The sequence below is a fragment of the Homalodisca vitripennis genome, chromosome 2, assembly GCF_021130785.1.
Source record: "Homalodisca vitripennis isolate AUS2020 chromosome 2, UT_GWSS_2.1, whole genome shotgun sequence".
Lineage (NCBI taxonomy): Eukaryota > Metazoa > Arthropoda > Insecta > Hemiptera > Cicadellidae > Homalodisca > Homalodisca vitripennis.
Genome location: NC_060208.1, coordinates 233,601,942 through 233,626,130, shown reverse-complemented (window position 1 = coordinate 233,626,130; position 24,189 = coordinate 233,601,942). Strand labels below are relative to the sequence as shown.

The 24,189-nt window shown below is 35.6% G+C and overlaps 1 protein-coding gene across 1 annotated transcript in view; it reads right to left on the bottom strand.

Annotated features, from left to right (window-relative positions):
* Positions 1-281: 281 nt before the first annotated feature.
* LOC124355500 (E3 ubiquitin-protein ligase AMFR-like) overlaps positions 282-24,189 on the bottom strand; it is a 151,770-nt gene continuing 127,862 nt past the window's right edge. Inside the window, exons 2-5 of the mRNA XM_046806661.1 lie at positions 6,138-6,395; positions 3,117-3,272; positions 1,352-1,665; positions 282-411 (exon numbers count right to left, since the gene is read on the bottom strand). Coding sequence (XP_046662617.1) covers positions 297-411; positions 1,352-1,665; positions 3,117-3,272; positions 6,138-6,395 — 843 coding nt within the window. The 3' untranslated portion in view covers positions 282-296. The remainder of the gene's footprint in view (positions 412-1,351; positions 1,666-3,116; positions 3,273-6,137; positions 6,396-24,189) is intronic.

The window sequence follows — 24,189 nt, the reverse complement described above, 5'->3', positions numbered from 1 at the left end:
GGCTAAAGCTGCAATTATTGGGGCATTTGTGATTAGATTGACTATAGGATTAGGGTATTCTATCATATTATAACCTCATATTAGTTTATAAGTATATTAATTATTAATTTGTATGACGCTACTATTCAATGTATACAAAATGTACATTCAATGAATAAAGAGATTTTCAATTCAATTGAAGGCCTACTAATAGCCTTTTTTCCAATTAATTTTAGCAAATATACATAAAATAAAAGATAATATTGCTCAGTTCACTATAATCTGGCAGACACACTGAACAGTACACACAGCACTACTCACTTGTGGAAAAGATGAGTGCAGGGCAGTTTGCGAGCTGACTCCATTTTCTCCCAGCAGATGGCACAGTTGTCAGAGTTTTCAGCCAGCTCCGTATTGGAAGCCATCGGATAACTGTAAAAATTGCCATTGATTGATAGGTTGTTCTCAGGTTGGAAATTTTGACTTTACTGAGTAACGTGTAGTATATCTTTAGTTGGATAAACATATAATAAAATATAAATTTTAGAAGACGAGCTAGAGTTTTAAATTTGTTATGGTACTAGAACTTTAAAACATTTAATGATTTAGATTTTGTTTGATAGACTAGTTTATGGTCAACTTAAGTGTCATTCACTTTGTCTGACCAAATTGATCTATCTCTCTGAAAAGTAATGACCTTCCTCGGCTTCATCCTCAAAAATGTTACTGGAATGGCTAGTATAAGCAAGCTGCAAATAATCTGGATTTACTTAAAATATACTTTAGTTTGATAGTTAATTGCTGCTTGTATGATATGTTTGGGCATGCTATTTTTTTGTTAGTACATCACAACAAATGAACAAAAGTAAAATTCAAACTGTGCATAGAAACAGAAGTGTAGCTGAAGGACCAGTTATGTGGGATATATATATTTTTTTTTTACAGTTGATAAATTGTAAGTTACCCTTTTAAAATACTTACTAAGCGGCAATAAAATAAAAGTTTAATTTTAAGTACAGTAGTTGGATAAATATTATTTATATGATTTAAGTATGAGTTATTAAACTGTATATTACAGATAAACATATAGTCTACATGGGCAAACAGCCTGTGCATAGGCTAGACTCGTACTAAAAAGTTTAATGTAGTCTAGATATCGAAAAAAGTGATTCTGTCACGCGTTGGTGTTGTCCCCCCTCCCGTTAAAGATTCAAAGAGAGGCCTCAAAATATAAATCAAGAGAAAAAATGTATTAGAAAAATGATTACATTCTTTGGCAGTTTATAAAATTATACTAGACATAAATCACAATCAAGGGTTGCTTTCTACTAAGGGTTCTACAATTGTCCATGTATACAATTGGATATCTCACCTCTGCTCCATGTGATAGAGGACCCACAGGTAGTTGCGGTGTTTCTTGACCCGCCGCTGTATCTCGTGCAAGAGGTAGCGCAGATGCATGCAGATGACCAGAGATGCCATGGACAGAAAGATGTTGCTCCAGAGCAGCATGTGGACGTGGTGCAGCAGTTCTATGAAGAGCGCACCCAGCTCAAACACCAACTCAGTGTAGTATGCGAGAGCTCCGCGCTTTTCCCAGACACGGCCGCCGCCACCGCGCACATCGTACACATGCAGAGCGTAGCGCAGCAACGTGTGAAGCGTACGCACCGACAACAGGACACACTACAAAAGTGTATATTTGTAATCCATATGACAAACAAAGATTTTTTTTCATTATAATTTCATTAAAAAAGACTAAACTTTTAAGATGTGTTAACTGATTAACAAAATACATAGCAAAGTAACATAACTCTGATTGCCAGGACTGAGCAGATTTTTAACTCCTCATTGAAAACCCAATGAAACAAATCCGACAAAAACAGAAAACCTCAATATAAAATTCATCAGTTTATAGCATTATAATTTTAAAAATATTAGCTTTCCCGCATAGAATAGACTATTCGGTATAGCAGGTTGCATTTAGTCTCTATCCTGTTACAACTCCTCTGCTATAGTTTTTTTTTACAATTATCTTATAAGTTTTTGACTGATAAAATAATACAAATCTTGTATTATTTCAAAGCTTTCTGCCATTAAAGCAGAACATAAACATAGCATAGCATGGTCCATGGTGCATGGTGCATATAGATGGTGTTGTTATATTAGAACTGTGTGAGCAGCACATAATTAACTTATTTACTTCAACAATATAATACTATTAATACTAATTTTTCAACATAAATTGTATTCATCATGTAACTATGGTAGGAAAAGTTTATTCTATTTCAATTTACTTTACTTCAACTTTCTTTTATTTGAAGCGTCTGTTCAGACGCTCCCCCAGACTTGACTCCTGAAAACTAAAGTCATGTTTGTGTGAAGAGATCCAAAGAAAGTCAGTGACGTAGAAGCTCAAAATAAATCTTTACATCGTTTTAACATCAGAGACACCTAGACTACAAGATACAATATATAGTGTAATCTAGGTGAAGTGGCAATCTCATTGTCTTATCAGGTGCACAATTGAGTGCACTACGATGTTTCTGACACAATCTCTAAGCTTGGTGAAGATGGCAGCGTTTGGTGTCTATCTAATAAAAGGAAGGTAAACTGGAGTAAATTAAACATTTAAAATGAATTTTGTTGTATGACAAACAAAAACACGGATGACTTCTGATGAGTTATTTTTGTTTTCTAATGAATAATAACAGGTGGTTTAAATCATGTTTACAAAATTAAAATCTACTCTATAAATGTATCAGTAACTTTTTTTAACAGGGTTATGTACCTTGCTCTCCACCTCCCTAGGTGACTGAAATATGTCACCTGCGTAGCACAGTTGCTGAAATCAGAGTTTGAAAATTTATATATTTTGAGGTAGTATGAATAGTCTCATGAAATTTTGAAAATAGGGCACTCCAGACGGAAGGAGTATGTAAAAGCGAGTTGAACGCTCGTACCGCCTAATGCTACTGCAATAGCTGCTTATCAGTAATACCTACAATATGAACAATGCATTTTACTGAGGTGAATTACTTAGTTATTTGATTTTATTAAATGTATAATGACTCTAAAAGCAAAGAGCTCATCATAGTATTCAGGATCGAAAACAAGAGGAGTGGTGGTCCACGTACCTCAGCAGCCATGAAGGCGAAAGTGTTGAGGCCAGCGTAGAGTAAGCCGACTGCCACGCAGATGAGGAACATGATACCAGACAAGCAGAGGATGCAAGCCAGCAACACGACTAGTCGCAGGTGTGACCAGCCTGGGGTAGTCGGTGAGAACGACAACTGTTGGCAAGAAAGTTACAAGTCAATAATATGACATGTTATTCAGACATAACAAAACACTGAAAGTTAACTTGCTGTTAGAACTCATCCACTCAAATAATTTTTTTAAGAAGATTTATAAGAAATGTTACACTATAAGAAGCACACCTTACATTAGTTTAGTACTAGTAGTATATATAGTACTTCCAGAAGTAGATATTTGTAACATCTGCAGTAACTCTTCGTAACGAAATCAAATTTATAAAACATCAATCTTAAGAAAAGACAGTATGACAAAACCTATAAAGTTTTATTTAGTTGTGAGGTTAGTTTTAATTACTAAATACTCTCATTACAGTATAATTATTTTCAAGCCTAATAATAATAAAAAAATCTGTTTATTAAAGGGTTTACATCCAATCATAACGTAATCTTATTTGAAAAATATATTATTGATAAATGTGTTCAAAATTAAAGACTTGTTAATTTCTGAAAATATAAATTAATTTTAACTTTGATTTCATCTGTTTTAATTTTTTAATAATTGACCTAATCAGACAGTATACGTGTTGTTATTAGTTCTGAAAATAAGGGCGTTAAAAAGTTTAGTTATAATAATATAATATATATATAGTTAATGAATAAAGTTCTTGATAAGTAAGTATGAAAAACATGGAGGCTCTAATGCATATGTAAAATGTGTCTTGTGTTCCTTTGATTTACGTTAACTTAAAGGTAGAGCACAAAGCCGACTTTGAGCTTCAAAAGCCAAACAACAGGTCAAAGTTTGCAAGTTTCAACTCAATTTATGCTAAGGCCCTGACCTGAGACGCACTACTTTAATTTACTTTTGTGCTTGAGTATTTTACGGAATATAACAATAATCCCAAGTAGATAATTGCAGATAATTATCAGAGAGTAAAACTCAGTTCTAGCAAAGATTCAGTAAAAGAGTAATAGCATTCTTGGCAACACTATTAACAATAACACCACCAATAACATGTATATAAAATATTTTTGCAAATTTAAATAAAAGCACCTTGTTATACGCAGCAGTCTCTTTCAAGGGATATCTCAAATACTTCTGAGATATCTTATTCTTATTGGAAGATATTCTGAATTATTTTCAAATGTTATTAAATAAATTGGTTATTGAGTTTGAGCTGCCAATTCTGGAGAGCAAAATAATTAGACTTGCATAGTTGTTATTTAATTTTTTAACTTGCCATAGGGTCATTCCATGTGAAATCAACCAATTCTACACTATGATTTGAACCTTGACCTCTCAGATTTGTATGATTTTTTGTTTATGTGTTCCACCCACAAGAAATAGTTAAAATCCAAAATTTCAAATTTTTTGGGCTTTTCGTTTTTAAGTTACAGGCATTTAAAAAGCAACAAAAATACAGTTTTCAGTCAATTTACGATTATTTAAAAATGACCTAGTTCCAAAACTATAGCACCTAGAGAGCTAAAATTCGTAGCATTCTCTTCCTCTTGAAATTCCCTTCAATTAGATGTATCACATGACTATGTTACATACATTTACAAATTTTCAAAAATATTCAAAAAACATTTTTTGAAATTCCTAAAATACGTTCCCTTGGATTTGATCAGGAAAAATATATGTATTGCTCATTATCATTGACTACATACATGCAAAGTTTCAGGATGGGGTGTAAATGGGTTCATATTTAAAACAATTTTTTACTACTGGAATACCTGCCGGTTATGTGTGCGTGAGCTGCTTCTGGGCTACACATACTATTCTCGGGACATATGAAACTGATATGAACCTAAATTATTTAAATAGCATACCTTTTTAAGACTCTGTTTAGTTGAACTTTTTTAAAGTTATTTTGATAACTGCTAAAATCATTCCTTTAAAAAAATATTTTTAAAGGGTTTAAAACAAAAATAATAAAAAAATATATATATAAGGTAGTTCTCTAGGTTGGAGATCATATTTGTCTAACGTTTTATAACATTCGTTTTAGTGCTTTCTGAAATTTCAGTAGTTTCTTTTAAAGGATAGTGAACAGATGACTGAAGTAAGAGTGCACAGCCATTAATTTGTAGATTAGAACTATATGGAAATGACAAAAATGATTGAAAGTTTCATGGTTTTATTAGATGGTTTGATAGTTTTTGTGATTGTACAGTTTCTTTTGAAAATTTAAAGTTTATTGGGAAGGAGGTGTAAGCAGGAGACGGAAACACTCTTTTAGTGAGCAACTAAGTATATGATAACACTGATTGCTTATATAACAGTTAGAGATAGTTTGCAGAGTTTTTTCTGATATTTTAATAGTTTCTATTGGCAAAACCAATGCAGTGTAACAGAGCACCCAGTTCAGACAGTAAACCTGTTGTTTTTAGTATACATTTATTCTATGGTATTACGTTCTGTAGATTGTGTACTGTCAGTAATGAGTTATTGATATACTACTCTGTTAAACAAAGTATTCAGGCCAATTACTACAATTAATTGGTCATAAAATTAGGTAAGAAACATCATACTTCAAACACATAAGTATCTATACCAATATGGTATCCTAATGCTATTTTTAATGTATTGTGAAACACTCAATGTAACAAAATTACTATGAAAACTTGTGTCGTTTTCAACAACACTAAACTTAATTTTTTTTAAACTTGTGAATCAATATATTTATGTATATGTGTGTTTGTTCAAGTATCAATTCATTCATAATATCACAGCCATTAAAACTAATAGAGATTTCATAAGTGTGTGCTATAATTGTTATCATGAGTATTTATCTAGAATCCTAATGACTTTTCAATGTGCTAGGTGACATCAATATTAGTACTAAGCGTGCTTGTTGATTGAATATTTCTGTGCTCAGCTGTTCCGGTAAGACTTACGTATTCAAAGCGATCCTTGCACAGCTGTGCCAGCAGGTGTAGCGAGCCGAGCACACTGAACCAGGCACACCACATCACCACCTCGTCCATGTACTGAACGTTGATCACTCCGAACACAAAGATGAACTTGTAGAACACAAAGTTCCAGAATTTATCCTTGAGATGTTGTTGCTCGGAAACCCTGAGCTCTCCAAACACCAACCGCTGAATGAACTTGCCCAGCAGGATCAGTGTGCAGTACGCCGTGTTGATCAGTGTCTGAAACAATATTACCAGTGATGTAGTCTGAGGAATAATTTGAGGATAGTAGAATCCCTATTTAGTAGCAAGAGATAAATATGTACATTGATCTTAAATAGAAAATCTTGTGAACAAACAGCCTGATCATAACGAAATAAAGTTTAATACGACAATACATGATCAAACCATAGCTATATTATCACCCTAACCAGATTGGGTGAATTACTTTAAACTCCAGCATAACGTTAAATGTTATGATATAATGATGAATTACATGATTATTTCAAATTTTCTTATATTTTGCCCAAATAAACCAATCATATGGAATGATTTTTTTCAGTTCTTAAGAATAATGCATTTGATTAAAATAAATATAACGATTTCCTGATGTTTTGAAATAACTTATCCAGTGGTTAGATATTACCTACTATAACTATTATTTTGCTATTACCCTCATTCAAACAATAATTTATGTTTTTTATACAGTTTACTGTTAAGTTTAATACAGGCCTACCTATTACGAGGTCTAATGAAGATTTATGTTTTTGGCTAAAATCATATAAAACTAAAATGTAGACTTTTACTTATTTTCAGGATTATTTTGATATATGGTATTACAAAATTGAACACCATGGGCACAAACAATTGTTTTCAAAAATAATATTTCATTAACAAACAGGTTTATTACAACATATTTTGATTATTTACAAATGAATCATCAAACACTTTTGTTGCAGATTATATTAGTATATATTTTATGTTTTATGTTACATTTAAAAACAATATTTTACAATAAACAATGTTACAATAAAAAAAATTAAAATATATTTAAAAACCAAGCTATTTTTAGTACATTACAACTAAGTTTTATTTGAAATAATTAGTTACTAACAGTTTTTAACAATATAAGATTACATATTAAATGCAACATATGTTTCCAATTCAACCAATTCCACATAACCAAAGTAATAATGGTTTCATTTGATTATTTCAAATAATTGAACCACAATGTTCGATTATAAATTCGATTATCTCTCAACTAGCTTCAACACTATTTGGTTTAGAACGTATTAAACTTGTTAACACGAAACGAGTTAAAATGGCACCAATAAAAATACAAGGAAATACAGGATTTTTAATCCTTAATATTGATAAATCATGAAAACAAATTATAGAAAATTGAACTAAAGAGCACAAATGCAACAATAACGTGGAATAAACACTTTGTTGGTAATTGCCAAGAAATATAGAAAGATATTCATGTCACTATAAGATGTATATTAATAATTTAATAAAAATGGATGTTACTAAATTAGTGTATTAGTTATTTCCGGAGGGTATACAAGGGCCCTTTTAACATTGGTAATTATGAGTACTTCGATATTATCTAAAGGCCAATATTTTTGGAAGAGTTTTTCTTATGGAGACCTAAAAATACTTATATTAATACAAATAACAGACTTTATTTGATTCACTGTCAAAATTTACAGTCATTATGTCGGTTCTAGTTTTCTGCCTCCCCAAAAAAGCGATGTCGGCGAGAAGGAGAAAACTCCGTCCCTATCTACTATTCGTTATTAGACTATATAAGAGGGTAAACACATACGTACGTATCATAGATATAAAAAGGTAACGAGTGCTCACGTGATCTGGGCTTGAATTTGGGCACTATCTCGAGGAATGTTTTCCCTTATTTAGCCCGAAGTGCGGGGTGGCGCCGAAGGTGCAATCAAAGCCTGCGCTGATAGCCAGCGGAATTTCCGATCGGTACTTCCCCGACCTCAAATCACGTCCCAGATCGACCAACGGTGATCTGACGTAGGAAAAGTTACATAGATAGGAAGTAGCCTACGCAACTCAAGCTCATATCACGAGAGAGCTCGTAAAGGTTATCTTTAACTTTGGTAATCCTAGTCACATATTTATGATAACCTAATCTATAAACCGACTTATACCTAGCATAATAACAAATAATAGATAGGGATAGAGTGGCCTTCACGCCGACATCGCTTCCTTTTGTGAGGCAGAAAACAAGAAGGGATCGTCATAATGACATGTAATTTTCACAGTAAGTCAAGTAAAGTCTTTTCTTTCTAATAATGTAGTTTTTTAGGCCCCCGGTCACAAAAGACCTCTCAAAAATGGTCTCCGGATTGTACCAAACTACCCAATTATGGATACAACGTCATTGCATTTTTCCGAAAATTATCCGTAAATAAGCTTGAAAACATTGGAAGTACAAGGTTTAATTAATTAAGTAATTCTTAAGGCCTCGGAGATAACAATTAATTGCCCTAATTTGTGCAATAAGTCTCTTAAGAGCACTCAATGTACGAATGAATAGATTTACTACTACACAACACCACACCGGTAAACAATTATAACTGGAATTAACGAAGGATTTATTACATGATGGAAGGTGCAGCGGAGCCGCAGCTATACATCTTTCCAAGGGGGGGAGGGGGGGGGGCAAGTCCTAAAATTGCGGCATTTTCCACAAATCAACGCCGTCAATGTATAACTTAATTTTATGCTGCTTCTAAATAATCCGTAAGTAATTAATAGTTATTACTATTATTCGTGGTATTTTGTACCTGTGATAAAACTGAAGTTTTTAACTTTTTCCTTTAAAAGATAAGGATAAATCAAATAATTTTAATATTTGTAAATTTTATATTAACGCACATTGCGAAAGTTACAAAATGTTATTGTCACCATAATTGTATACTATGTCATTAATATTACTTACTACTTTAAAATTTTTCACAGCAGCACAGTCAACTAAACTAATATTTGACATTCTTTCAAGTCAAGAAAACCCACCAGCTGTTTCTATAAACAAAGACACGACTTTATAGAAAAGCACACCAAGCTCTGCATAACATCTTTGTAATAAATTACCACGTGATAAGAAAAGAATTAATATTATTAAGATATGTGGTTTTACGAACTGCATTTAACATACTCAATAGCAATTTTTTTAAACAGCTCAGTCAATATTAAAAGTTAAGGTGCTAATAAAATAACATTTTTTTTAATATACAATAATACTAAAATTACATATTAAAAACGAGTACACTTGTACTTGTATCTTGTACACAAACATTTTGTCTCAATCGGATCTTGAGTTTTCGAGTCTTAATTTTCAGTTGCAGTTTGGTTGTAATTTATAATTTGCTTTATATGTCTAGGTAACTTTTACTATAACTCCCGTTATTGCAGCTCTGCTAGTTAGTCTGTGGTTAAAGTTTATTTAATATGAATATCTATATCTTTTTATCATTCATAAAGCGATTCGCGTGGAGACTGACAAAACTACGCGTAATAAGTTGTGACGCAACGACTGAACTTTTATATTTTTTGCCGCCCCTACAATTTTGCCACCCGGGGCAAATGACCCCCCTCTAGCTGCGGCACTGAACACAACGAACACGGACAGCGGTCCAGGAAACGGAAACCATACCGGAGGTGGTCAGCTACAACTGTCATCACACGACAACATCGGAGCGCAGCGCTGAGGGTACTAGTGTAATGTCATCTGATGATTACACAGTGTTAGTCAGCTCGGCGCTTTATATGGGTGAGCGAGTGGGCCATTAACCGGTGAAAGTCAATTACAGCACACTACTGGGCAATAGTTACAAAAACAGCCCTTACAATTGGGTGGGAGCAATGAACGCATAAGCTACTGCTTGTACACTCATCCTCTTCCTCAGTATCCCTCTTCTTCAGGATCATAAACGAATTGACACTTCTAAATCTCCTTTTACAGACTGTTATTATCATCATCGACATTATAGCTTTCTGTGACACTTTCTCTGAGCGAACACGAAGACTAACAAAGCCCAATAATTTTAAATTAGAACATCTCTTGTGTTAATCTTTAAATTATATAGACTATTCTAAATAGAAAAATGAAGTCACCCAGTCAGTGGGTCGGAGATAGAGAGCAATTGTAAAACTTAGTCACTTTACAGCTCACTACAGCATATATTCCTTCACGTAGAGGCTTATCAATTTCATTTTGACGTCTACAGTAGCAATTGTTTTATTTAAAACAAGTAGCTAATGTGGCTACCTCCAACTGATCCTTTTGTTGTTGCTCAGTTGTTTCTGCAAAACATTGAATTTGACATCGGTAAATGTTTTCACTACAAGTTTATGTTTTTCCCACCGCGAAATGGTAGCGAAGAAGAGAATAGTATCATTGTTAAATCAGCCTAAAGCTATTTCGAGTGACGTTGTTACTATTTTTTGAGGGGCAATCGTAAATATTTCAAACTTCCATTCACTCAAATGTAGTTGGATGGGTTCTCCATCCATAAAATATCCCTCCCCCCATTCAGTGTGCAAATAAAGTACTGTACATCCGGTATTTTATTCCGTAATACAATTGTTTACAGTCTATTTTATATTTGTTTAAAATAAACACATAACACCAAAGTTATATTTAAAAGCTGCTAACGTTTGTTTTATTATCTGGAGTTAAAATCGGTTTCTACTACACATGTTTACTTGTACTTATACCGGAGTACATTATACAGTTTCTGTAACTAACATTACTTATGGTTGTTATAATGTAACAATGTCTAGTTTAAAATTCCTTATGCGATACAGACAGGTTATCGGTGACATCATGGGAGATATCTGAACTACGTTATAAATTACTCGTTAACTTTAACTTAGACTATTAATTCATCCAAAATATGCAACACAATGAATGATAACTCTGTTTAATGGTTCAGTTGCACCTTTATATTGGCATTGTTGTTGGTCCTAGTAGTACAACTCTCGAGTCCAATCGCGTGCATTTTGTTTTATTAAGACAGTAAACATGAAAAAAATAAACTAAGTGTGATTTTACATACGAAGTATGCCTAAACTTAACGAAACCAATTTCACCTACTCAAACTGACGACCGAACTGGTGTGAACTTCACTCTTGCTCAGCCATGTTGATCCGCGTGAGAACGTCTGCCACAGCTGTGTAGGCCAACCATTATGTCGGCAACACTAGCATATGTTACACCACACGATGTTTCCCGCCATTTCTCTCAACAGTTGGCGGCCATCACAGTCCACTGCTTTCTGGCGGTAGCATAATTGGAGTCAATTGAGCACGTGTGATCGTCTAGCGATCAAGAGAAAGATAATACAGACTGTGAGGCACTTAATGACGAAAGTTATTTATTTCCAACGGTGTACGTAGCCTAAAAACCAAAGACAAAGTATCCATCGTATATGCTAAATACTTATTTGTGAAACATATAAATACTTCTTAATTATTCCAAAAACGAGAGTTGGTGGAAATTTATCTTATTGGTGAATTCTCTTTACAAACGTATAAATCAAATAATGAATATAATTTTACGTGGAAAATCAATACAATACACTTAAAAAGTTACTCCGCGTTTTATATTTTAAAGTTAGCTGGTCAGAGAACATTTTAAAATTGTAAAAAAACACTGAGAACAAAGTACGTTATTCTTAAGAGTAAATGTATGATACTGGGGTGGATAAATGATTATAAATGCCAATTTCTTTTATTTTTCACGCCGACGAATTTGGAGAGTCAAAAAGTAAATAAAATCTAAAAGGCACAACTAAATATAACACTTGAGCACAAAATGTTATTCCTAATGGGATGCTCAGAATATAATTTCCAAACGTGAAATATCCATAAAGGGGAAAATAAGCCTACTTTTCTCTGAAATAGAGATCATTTCGCTGCCGAGTGGTTGCTCGGGGGATAGGAAAGCGGAAACAAGCAACATCTGCCCGAGGATAACACTTCAGTCCGGCTCAAGTTGAGATGTGTTGCGGCGTGAACGAAAGTAATCGCCGAGATTAAAGTTAACCCTGCCGGGATGAGAATCCTTCCGGGGATTATTTGTATCGGAGGCGCTCCTTCAGGGAGAAACTTCACGATCCACGTTTATTGTTATTTTACGAGTTGATTCTTAAGAATCCTTTAGTATTGAATTCAACTATTTATACGAAAACGGAATTAAATTAACACAACGACAAAGTCAATAATTAATCCACATTGACTTGTCAAGATATATCAATGGTTGCATGATGTAAAATACATTGATAGTCCAGATGACACCCCTGCACACTTCACAGGTCATCCGCTGCTAATTGTGCAAACTCGGTTCCCCTCGCCTTTGGAACACACATTCACAGACTTGAGACAAGGAGATTCAAGATCAAAGTACCCATCTCCGGATCACTAAGTCCACATAGTACTCAACTAAACTGTATCCTATGTTTACACCAAACTTTTATAGTTTTTCGATTCAATGTTTCGACACTTGAATACAATGGAGATGCAATAAAACATTTTCTTTTCTTCTACGCTTTGATTATATTTGGATATAAGCCGTAGTGATGCAATCAGCATTCCTTCTATTTTCGTTCATACAACACTTATTGACTCTAGCCCACAGAGTAATTTCAGTCTCTCGCCCTAGTGGTACATCACGGTCTATAATAAGTGTAACACGATGTAGCATTGAAACTCTTACATGTTCTCGTGCCTTATTGACTATCGATCTCGGAACTGTACACAAATAAATGTAAGCGATGCCTTGCCTGTCAGTCCGCCCCGCCCAGCCCGTGTTGTGTCGTCTGTTCCCGCTAAAAATATCCCACCGAAACACTCGACTCGAGTTCTATTGTCAGATCCCCTTTTCAACCCCTTAACTTCAGCAGGTGACTTTCAAATATGTTTTGAAAACACTGCTAGCCGGTGAAAATATACAAGCATTTTGTAAATCATGTACTTCGTCAGCATTGTATTTTGGTATATGAACCCAAGCACATAAAATTTCAGTAATGCCCACTTTGAGAAACGCCGTTCCTTACGTATCCATACTGTATTACTGATAATTGTGCAAACCCAAATTAAAGCTAGCATCCCGACCAAGGACTTATCAGTCTGTATATCTTAATCTTTCAACAAATTAAATTGTTAAATTTGATAATAAAATTTAAATTTTTATACGATTATGGGACATTTTTTTACAATACACTTGCAACGCTCAGCCTTCTTCGTTATTACATTAAGGAGATGTAGAATCTCGATTAGCGAGATATAATCGATTAGCGGCTAATCCTAGTCGATGAAATCTGCAATGTAAAAACATTCATGTATAGGGGATAAGAATTTAGTCTTCTCTTTACACTCCAAGATATCGATTTTCTTATCCCATCGATGCCACAGGCGGTGTTGGCGATAACGTTTAGCATTGTAACTAAACGCCACCAGAGCAAGGAAATAATACAAATTAATAACAAATATTTCAATAATAATATATATATTAACGCTTTTTATTTCAATTTAATTTAGTGTCACAATCGTCAAATGTATTAAAATTTTTAAAGCACCTAATCTACACGTACAAACTTCCACATGGGATTTAACCAGTCGAAAGCCAAAGACTTCACACAACTCATTATTCAGCACAAGTCACAACACCTAAGATTCAGCAACTTTCAGATACCCCACTGTATTATCAAGAGCACATCATTAGTGTTTCTAACATTCGCCAATTCTAACAATTCTATCTCACTAAACTATAAGTAGAAAGGATCGAGTACTTAACTTCGTACAACTATTTTGAGCCAACCAACTAACAAACGATTCACAAATGAGAATTATAGAATTCCAAGTGCAATCCGTATTATGGCTAACGTTTGCCACTGCTCTACAGGAACGCCAGTATCATGGCAAGTATGACATTAGCATGAGAACGGATGGAACAATGGACTGTAACTAGACGCCAAGAGCCACACAAACACACAATACTATGCATGCGCCTTGTTTCACTGTTATCCACAATAATATCATGTTTTACGGTGTTGATTCTTCGTGACGCATAAACCCTACACTTTTCATCTCTTGTTTTTTTCTACACATATTTCAAGAAACATCCTAAACGATAAATAAATTTAACTTTACTAAAAGGGAATTTTAAAATTTGTTGCTCAGGATAAAATTTTATTGTTTTAACAGTGAAAACAACATTCTAAAGGATAACAAAAACCTATACAACATTCTAAAACATAAGAAGACACTATACCAAGTCTTTGTGTACATAACTAATTCGTTTGCAGATTTTTAGAATTTGCACACAATACTGCACATGTTGCTTGTTACACTATTCCCCACAACAGTATAATGTTTACAATGTTGATTCTGCAAGTTGTAATGTTTGCCACTTCTCTCTCACAGCTACAGCCAGCAAACAATGAGTCACTACAGTAACGCCGGTAACATAACCAGTTGACACTGGCAGGAGTACGGACAAACAATAGACTGTAACTAGATACCATGCGCCATACTAACACACAATACTGCACATGTTGCTTGTTACACTATTCCCCACAACAGTATAATGTTTACGATGTTGATTCTACATGTTGTAATGTTTGCCACTTCTCTCTCACAGCTACAGCCAGCAAACAATGAGTCACTACAGTAACGCCGGTAACATAACCAGTTGACACTGGCAGGAGTACGGACAAAACAATAGACTGTAACTAGACACCATGCGCCACACTAACACACAATACTGCACATGTTGCTTGTTACACTATTCCCCACAACAGTATAATGTTTACAATGTTGATTCTGCAAGTTGTAATGTTTGCCACTTCTCTCTCACTGCTACAGCCAGCAAACAATGAGTCACTACAGGAACGCCGGTATCATAACCAGTTGACACTGGCAGGAGTACGGACAAAACAATAGACTGTAACTAGACACCATGCGCCACACTAACACACAATACTGCACATGTTGCTTGTTACACTATTCCCCACAACAGTATAATGTTTACAATGTTGATTCTGCAAGTTGTAATGTTTGCCACTTCTCTCTCACTGCTACAGCCAGCAAACAATGAGTCACTACAGGAACGCCGGTATCATAACCAGTTGACACTGGCAGGAGTACGGACAAAACAATAGACTGTAACTAGACACCATGCGCCACACTAACACACAATACTGCACATGTTGCTTGTTACACTATTCCCCACAACAGTATAATGTTTACAATGTTGATTCTGCAAGTTGTAATGTTTGCCACTTCTCTCTCACTGCTACAGCCAGCAAACAAAGAGTCACTCCAGTTGATTATGGGACATTTTTTTACAATACACTTGCAACGCTCAGCCTTCTTCGTTATTACATTAAGGAGATGTAGAATCTCGATTAGCGAGATATAATCGATTAGCGGCTAATCCTAGTCGATGAAATCTGCAATGTAAAAACATTCATGTATAGGGGATAAGAATTTAGTCTTCTCTTTACACTCCAAGATATCGATTTTCTTATCCCATCGATGCCACAGGCGGTGTTGGCGATAACGTTTAGCATTGTAACTAAACGCCACCAGAGCAAGGAAATAATACAAATTAATAACAAATATTTCAATAATAATATATATATTAACGCTTTTTATTTCAATTTAATTTAGTGTCACAATCGTCAAATGTATTAAAATTTTAAAGCACCTAATCTACACGTACAAACTTCCACATGGGATTTAACCAGTCGAAAGCCAAAGACTTCACACAACTCATTATTCAGCACAAGTCACAACACCTAAGATTCAGCAACTTTCAGATACCCCACTGTATTATCAAGAGCACATCATTAGTGTTTCTAACATTCGCCAATTCTAACAATTCTATCTCACTAAACTATAAGTAGAAAGGATCGAGTACTTAACTTCGTACAACTATTTTGAGCCAACCAACTAACAAACGATTCACAAATGAGAATTATAGAATTCCAAGTGCAATCCGTATTATGGCTAACGTTTGCCACTGCTCTACAGGAACGCCAGTATCATGGCAAGTATGACATTAGCATGAGAACGGATGGAACAATGGACTGTAACTAGACACCATGCGCCACACAAACACACAATACTATGCATGCGCCTTGTTTCACTGTTATCCACAATAATATCATGTTTTACGGTGTTGATTCTTCGTGACGCATAAACCCTACACTTTTCATCTCTTGTTTTTTTCTACACATATTTCAAGAAACATCCTAAACGATAAATAAATTTAACTTTACTAAAAGGGAATTTTAAAATTTGTTGCTCAGGATAAAAATTTTATTGTTTTAACAGTGAAAACAACATTCTAAAGGATAACAAAAACCTATACAACATTCTAAAACATAAGAAGACACTATACCAAGTCTTTGTGTACATAACTAATTCGTTTGCAGATTTTTAGAATTTGCACACAATACTGCACATGTTGCTTGTTACACTATTCCCCACAACAGTATAATGTTTACAATGTTGATTCTGCAAGTTGTAATGTTTGCCACTTCTCTCTCACTGCTACAGCCAGCAAACAATGAGTCACTACAGGAACGCCGGTATCATAACCAGTTGACACTGGCAGGAGTACGGACAAAACAATAGACTGTAACTAGACACCATGCGCCACACTAACACACAATACTGCACATGTTGCTTGTTACACTATTCCCCACAACAACAGTATAATGTTTACGATGTTGATTCTACAAGTTGTAATGTTTGCCACTTCTCTCTCACTGCTACAGCCAGCAAACAATGAGTCACTACAGGAACGCCGGTATCATAACCAGTTGACACTGGCAGGAGAACGGACAAAACAATAGACTGTAACTAGACACCATGCGCCACACTAACACACAATACTGCACATGTTGCTTGTTACACTATTCCCCACAACAGTATAATGTTTACGATGTTGATTCTGCAAGTTGTAATGTTTGCCACTTCTCTCTCACTGCTACAGCCAGCAAACAATGAGTCACTACAGGAACGCCGGTATCATAACCAGTTGACACTGGCAGGAGTACGGACAAAACAATAGACTGTAACTAGACACCATGCGCCACACTAACACACAATACTGCACATGTTGCTTGTTACACTATTCCCCACAACAGTATAATGTTTACAATGTTGATTCTGCAAGTTGTAATGTTTGCCACTTCTCTCTCACTGCTACAGCCAGCAAACAATGAGTCACTACAGGAACGCCGGTATCATAACCAGTTGACACTGGCAGGAGTACGGACAAAACAATAGACTGTAACTAGACACCATGCGCCACACTAACACACAATACTGCACATGTTGCTTGTTACACTATTCCCCACAACAGTATAATGTTTACAATGTTGATTCTGCAAGTTGTAATGTTTGCCACTTCTCTCTCACTGCTACAGCCAGCAAACAATGAGTCACTACAGGAACGCCGGTATCATAACCAGTTGACACTGGCAGGAGTACGGACAAAACAATAGACTGTAACTAGACACCATGCGCCACACTAACACACAATATTGCACATGTTGCTTGTTACACTATTCCCCACAACAGTATAATGTTTACAATGTTGATTCTGCAAGTTGTAATGTTTGCCACTTCTCTCTCACTGCTACAGCCAGCAAACAAAGAGTCACTCCAGTTGACACTGGCAGGAGTACGGACAAACAATAGACTGTAACTAGACACCATGCGCCACACTATCACACAATACTGCACATGTTGCTTGTTACACTATTCCCCACAACAGTATAATGTTTACAATGTTGATTCTGCAAGTTGTAATGTTTGCCACTTCTCTCTCACTGCTACAGCCAGCAAACAATGAGTCACTACAGGAACGCCGGTATCATAACCAGTTGACACTGGCAGGAGTACGGACAAAACAATAGACTGTAACTAGACACCATGCGCCACACTAACACACAATACTGCACATGTTGCTTGTTACACTATTCCCCACAACAGTATAATGTTTACAATGTTGATTCTGCAAGTTGTAATGTTTGCCACTTCTCTCTCACTGCTACAGCCAGCAAACAATGAGTCACTACAGGAACGCCGGTATCATAACCAGTTGACACTGGCAGGAGTACGGACAAAACAATAGACTGTAACTAGACACCATGCGCCACACTAACACACAATACTGCACATGTTGCTTGTTACACTATTCCCCACAACAACAGTATAATGTTTACGATGTTGATTCTGCAAGTTGTAATGTTTGCCAATTCTCTCTCACTGCTACAGCCAGCAAACAATGAGTCACTACAGGAACGCCGGTATCATAACCAGTTGACACTGGCAGGAGAACGGACAAAACAATAGACTGTAACTAGACACCATGCGCCACACTAACACACAATACTGCACAAGTTGCTTGTTACACTATTCCCCACAACAGTATAATGTTTACGATGTTGATTCTGTAAGTTGTAATGTTTGCCACTTCTCTCTCACAGCTACAGCCAGCAAACAATGAGTCACTACAGGAACGCCGGTATCATAACCAGTTGACACTGGCAGGAGAACGGACAAACAATAGACTGTAACTAGACGCCATGCGCCACACTATCACACAATACTGCACATGTTGCTTGTTACACTATTCCCCACAACAACAGTATAATGTTTACGATGTTGATTCTACATGATGTAATATTTGCCAATTCTCTCTCACTGCTACAGCCAGCAAACAATGAGTCACTACAGGAACGCCGGTATCATAACCAGTTGACACTGGCAGGAGAACGGACAAAACAATAGACTGTAACTAGACACCATGCGCCACACTAACACACAATACTGCACATGTTGCTTGTTACACTATTCCCCACAACAGTATAATGTTTACGATGTTGATTCTGCAAGTTGTAATGTTTGCCACTTCTCTCTCACTGCTACAGCCAGCAAACAAAGAGTCACTCCAGTTGACACTGGCAGGAGAACGGACAAAACAATAGACTGTAACTAGACACCATGCGCCACACTAACACACAATACTGCACATGTTGCTTGTTACACTAATCCCCACAACAGTATAATGTTTACGATGTTGATTCTGTAAGTTGTAATGTTTGCCACTTCTCTCTCACAGCTACAGCCAGCAAACAATGAGTCACTACAGGAACGCCGGTATCATAACCAGTTGACACTGGCAGGAGAACGGACAAACAATAGACTGTAACTAGACGCCATGCGCCACACTATCACACAATACTGCACATGTTGCTTGTTACACTATTCCCCACAACAACAGTATAATGTTTACGATGTTGATTCTACATGATGTAATATTTGCCAATTCTCTCTCACTGCTACAGCCAGCAAACAATGAGTCACTACAGGAACGCCGGTATCATAACCAGTTGACACTGGCAGGAGAACGGACAAAACAATAGACTGTAACTAGACACCATGCGCCACACTAACACACAATACTGCACATGTTGCTTGTTACACTATTCCCCACAACAGTATAATGTTTACGATGTTGATTCTGCAAGTTGTAATGTTTGCCACTTCTCTCTCACTGCTACAGCCAGCAAACAAAGAGTCACTCCAGTTGACACTGGCAGGAGTACGGACAAACAATAGACTGTAACTAGACGCCATGCGCCACACTAACACACAATACTGCACATGTTGCTTGTTACACTATTCCCCACAACAGTATAATGTTTACGATGTTGATTCTACATGATGTAATATTTGCCACTTCTCTCTCACTGCTACAGCCAGCAAACAATGAGTCACTACAGGAACGCCGGTATCATAACCAGTTGACACTGGCAGGAGAACGGACAAAACAATAGACTGTAACTAGACACCATGCGCCACACTAACACACAATACTGCACATGTTGCTTGTTACACTATTCCCCACAACAGTATAATGTTTACGATGTTGATTCTGCAAGTTGTAATGTTTGCCACTTCTCTCTCACTGCTACAGCCAGCAAACAAAGAGTCACTCCAGTTGACACTGGCAGGAGTACGGACAAACAATAGACTGTAACTAGACACCATGCGCCACACTATCACACAATACTGCACATGTTGCTTGTTACACTATTCCCCACAACAACAGTATAATGTTTACAATGTTGATTCTACATGATGTAATATTTGCCACTTCTCTCTCACTGCTACAGCCAGCAAACAATGAGTCACTACAGGAACGCCGGTATCATAACCAGTTGACACTGGCAGGAGTACGGACAAACAATAGACTGTAGCTAGACGCCATGCGCCACACTAACACACAATACTGCACATGTTGCTTGTTACACTATTCCCCACAACAACAGTATAATGTTTACAATGTTGATTCTACATGATGTAATATTTGCCACTTCTCTCTCACTGCTACAGCCAGCAAACAATGAGTCACTACAGGAACGCCGGTATCATAACCAGTTGACACTGGCAGGAGAACGGACAAAACAATAGACTGTAACTAGACACCATGCGCCTCACTAACACACAATACTGCACATGTTGCTTGTTACACTATTCCCCACAACAGTATAATGTTTACGATGTTGATTCTGCAAGTTGTAATGTTTGCCACTTCTCTCTCACTGCTACAGCCAGCAAACAATGAGTCACTACTGGAACGCCGGTATCATAACCAGTTGACACTGGCAGGAGTACGGACAAAACAATAGACTGTAACTAGACACCATGCGCCACACTAACACACAATACTGCACATGTTGCTTGTTACACTATTCCCCACAACAACAGTATAATGTTTACGATGTTGATTCTGCAAGTTGTAATGTTTGCCACTTCTCTCTCACTGCTACAGCCAGCAAACAAAGAGTCACTACAGGAACGCCGGTATCATAACCAGTTGACACTGGCAGGAGTACGGACAAAACAATAGACTGTAACTAGACACCATGCGCCACACTAACACACAATACTGCACGTGTTGCTTGTTACACTATTCCCTACAACAGTATAATGTTTACGATGTTGATTCTGCAAGTTGTAATACATCAATAGTAACAATTTTATCAAAAGAACGTTTTATTTTCCAGTTACATAAATAAATTATGTTAACCACTATAATATCAGAGTTAGAAATAAACAGAAACCTTAATAGGCTAACTTTGTATGCAAAATCTATCTAAGCTCGAGTAGAAAACAAATCATCTAAAAAATATAAATTTGAGTATGAAACTAATTTCGGTTTACAATAGAACTATTAAACAGTTTTTTTTCTATTACGGTTTGACTAGAACCCATACACACAGTGGATTTATATTCGGTCCAACCTGAAAAGAAAAATTAGTACAAAATTTAAGGTTTCACGTTTGATATGCGAGATAAATATATTTATATTTCAAACCAGTTTAGACATTTATAGCTAGTAACTGGTTAGAATCATAAAAACAGCTATAACTCACAGCTCGCAGATCAAACTTACTAAATCTTTATCCTTAATCTGGTATTTCTTCCACTTATATTGGCTAAAAAACAAAGCCACCACGTGGATTCGCGACAAGCATTGCACAAAGCTACACAAATAGCTATTTAAGTCTAGACACATCTACCTAGGGAACGCTACATGCAGAGTAAAAGGAATGAATAGTAAAACTATTGTTTTATAGATTGTAGTAATAAATTTCCTTGGTAGGAGCACTGACTGTACGTTACCAGGTAGACGTTCCGGCGCAATAAGATGAAAGCTAGACTCGTGACTGTCATCTTGAAATAAGAAACACTAAGATGCAGTAATACTCTGTAGGATCGATTTGTCCAAGTGGTTGCTATCACATCACATGGGTAGTCTTGGGTCACAGACACGCAACAATTACATCAGTTATCTGTATTCCAAGAAATCTATTCTAAGTTTCAAATAGCGACTACTAACAAAATTCAAAGTAAATACAGATCATTTTAAAAATATATAATGCCCACAAGAAAACACATGTATACATTTTATTCTACAATACCAAAATTAACTGGATCATGTTGTGTACAATTTAATTTGAATTTTGTAATGTAAATGCGTGTTAACACATCACATCATACAATACAACACATACCACATACACGGCGCGCTGCCGAGGGCAACAACCTCATTGTACACAAACAATCACTGATAAAGTTATAACAAAGTTATTGTCACTTGCACACATCGGACAGTAGCCACACAATGTTACAGTACTCATATAATATTATAAAGACACCCACACTCGTGGTGTTCCTGCATGAAGCGTTATCTAACTATATAGAAGCTGATGTGGAGGAATATATAGACTGTCAAACGCAATACAATACATACCACACGGCGCGCTTCCGTGGGCAATAAGCTCATCGTACACAAGACAATCAATGATAAAGCTATAACAAAGCCGGCTTTATAGTCATTTGCAGACATCGAACAGTAGCCACGTGTCGCTTCAGTACAGTTATAATAACCAAGTTTTACAGGATTGTTTGTACGGTATCTTACTCTTGTGAGGAAACTTGAGTAAACAAGATCGGCGCTACTAACATGGTAAAGCTGACGTTCACCTCCGGATCAAGGAAATTGAATACCTTATGAGACAGCTTACTGAGTAAAATGTCACACCAGCCTGTGTATCGAGTTTTATTATTCATATTGACTTTTAAATATACTAAATAATATTTAATTCCATAACCAAATTGGTCCCCTAGAAATTTCTCAAGGTCTAAAGAAAACAAGTTAGCTGTACGAGATTTATTTTAAAGTCTGAGCGCCAAGCAAGTATGGCGTGAAATGTAACAGGTATGACAAACATTATCCGGGCTCCGTCCCACTAGTTTCTAAAGTTTAAGAAATGTGGATAAGAAATTCATTTTTGGGAATAGTCAAAATTTTAATTAAACGTGAAAAGTATAATTTAAGTATATAAGTATATATATATATATATTTATTTATTTATTTATTATATTATATATATATATATATATATATATATATATATATATATAGTGGTTAACATAATTTATTTATGTAACTGGAAAATAAAACTTTCTTTTGATAAAATTGTTAATATTGCTGTATTACAACTTGCAGAATCGACATCGTAAACATTATACTGTTGTGGGGAATAGTGTAACAAGCAACATGTGCAGTATTTTATATATATATACATATGTATACATTATATATATATATATATGTATATATAATGTATGTATGTATATATGTTTAAATATACCAGCTGGTGTGAACAAACGCTAATGTAAACATTGCGTATATTTTTGTTTATTGATTTCTTCTTGACGCTTCCTGATGTTGAAAAAAGGAAAAAGTTGTTTAGCCTAAAATATTTATTGTGTTATTTCTGTTTTTATATCAAATATCTGTAGAAAATATAGCTTACTGTACAGTGAAATATGGCTCCCTAAATAAATAATGTAAACAAATAAAGAAAACCCAAAGATTCATTCACAATTAAATGTTGGCTATTATATAAATGTGCTTAAATGTATTCTAAAAAATAATCGTTACAAGAGGAAAACCTACCAGAAACAGCTCGATTTGATTGAATTTTAAGAGAAAAACAGTTGCTTGTTTCATTAGTACCGATGAAAACGTTCAAAACTCAATATTACTGCGTAAATAAACATTATTTTCAGACATGACATCGTGAGAGGGTGCTCACCCTCTTTAACCTCAAAAACTACCAATATTTACATGTTATTCTCTTTATTATAACAATAAAGCAGCTACTATATCTTAAAACTGTGGATAGTTCTAAATGTATTAGTATACAAAATTAAGACTGAACATAATATACCTGTACTAAAATGTCACTACAAAAAGTATGTTTACACGTTCAATGAATGAATGTTTGCTACTTTTAAGAGTTTTCTAACATTCATTACATTAATCTTTGTTAGATATGGGGTTAATAGCCGGCAATAGTGAAACGACCTTGAGTTATTTCCCATAACAATGTTAAATCCCAAGCAC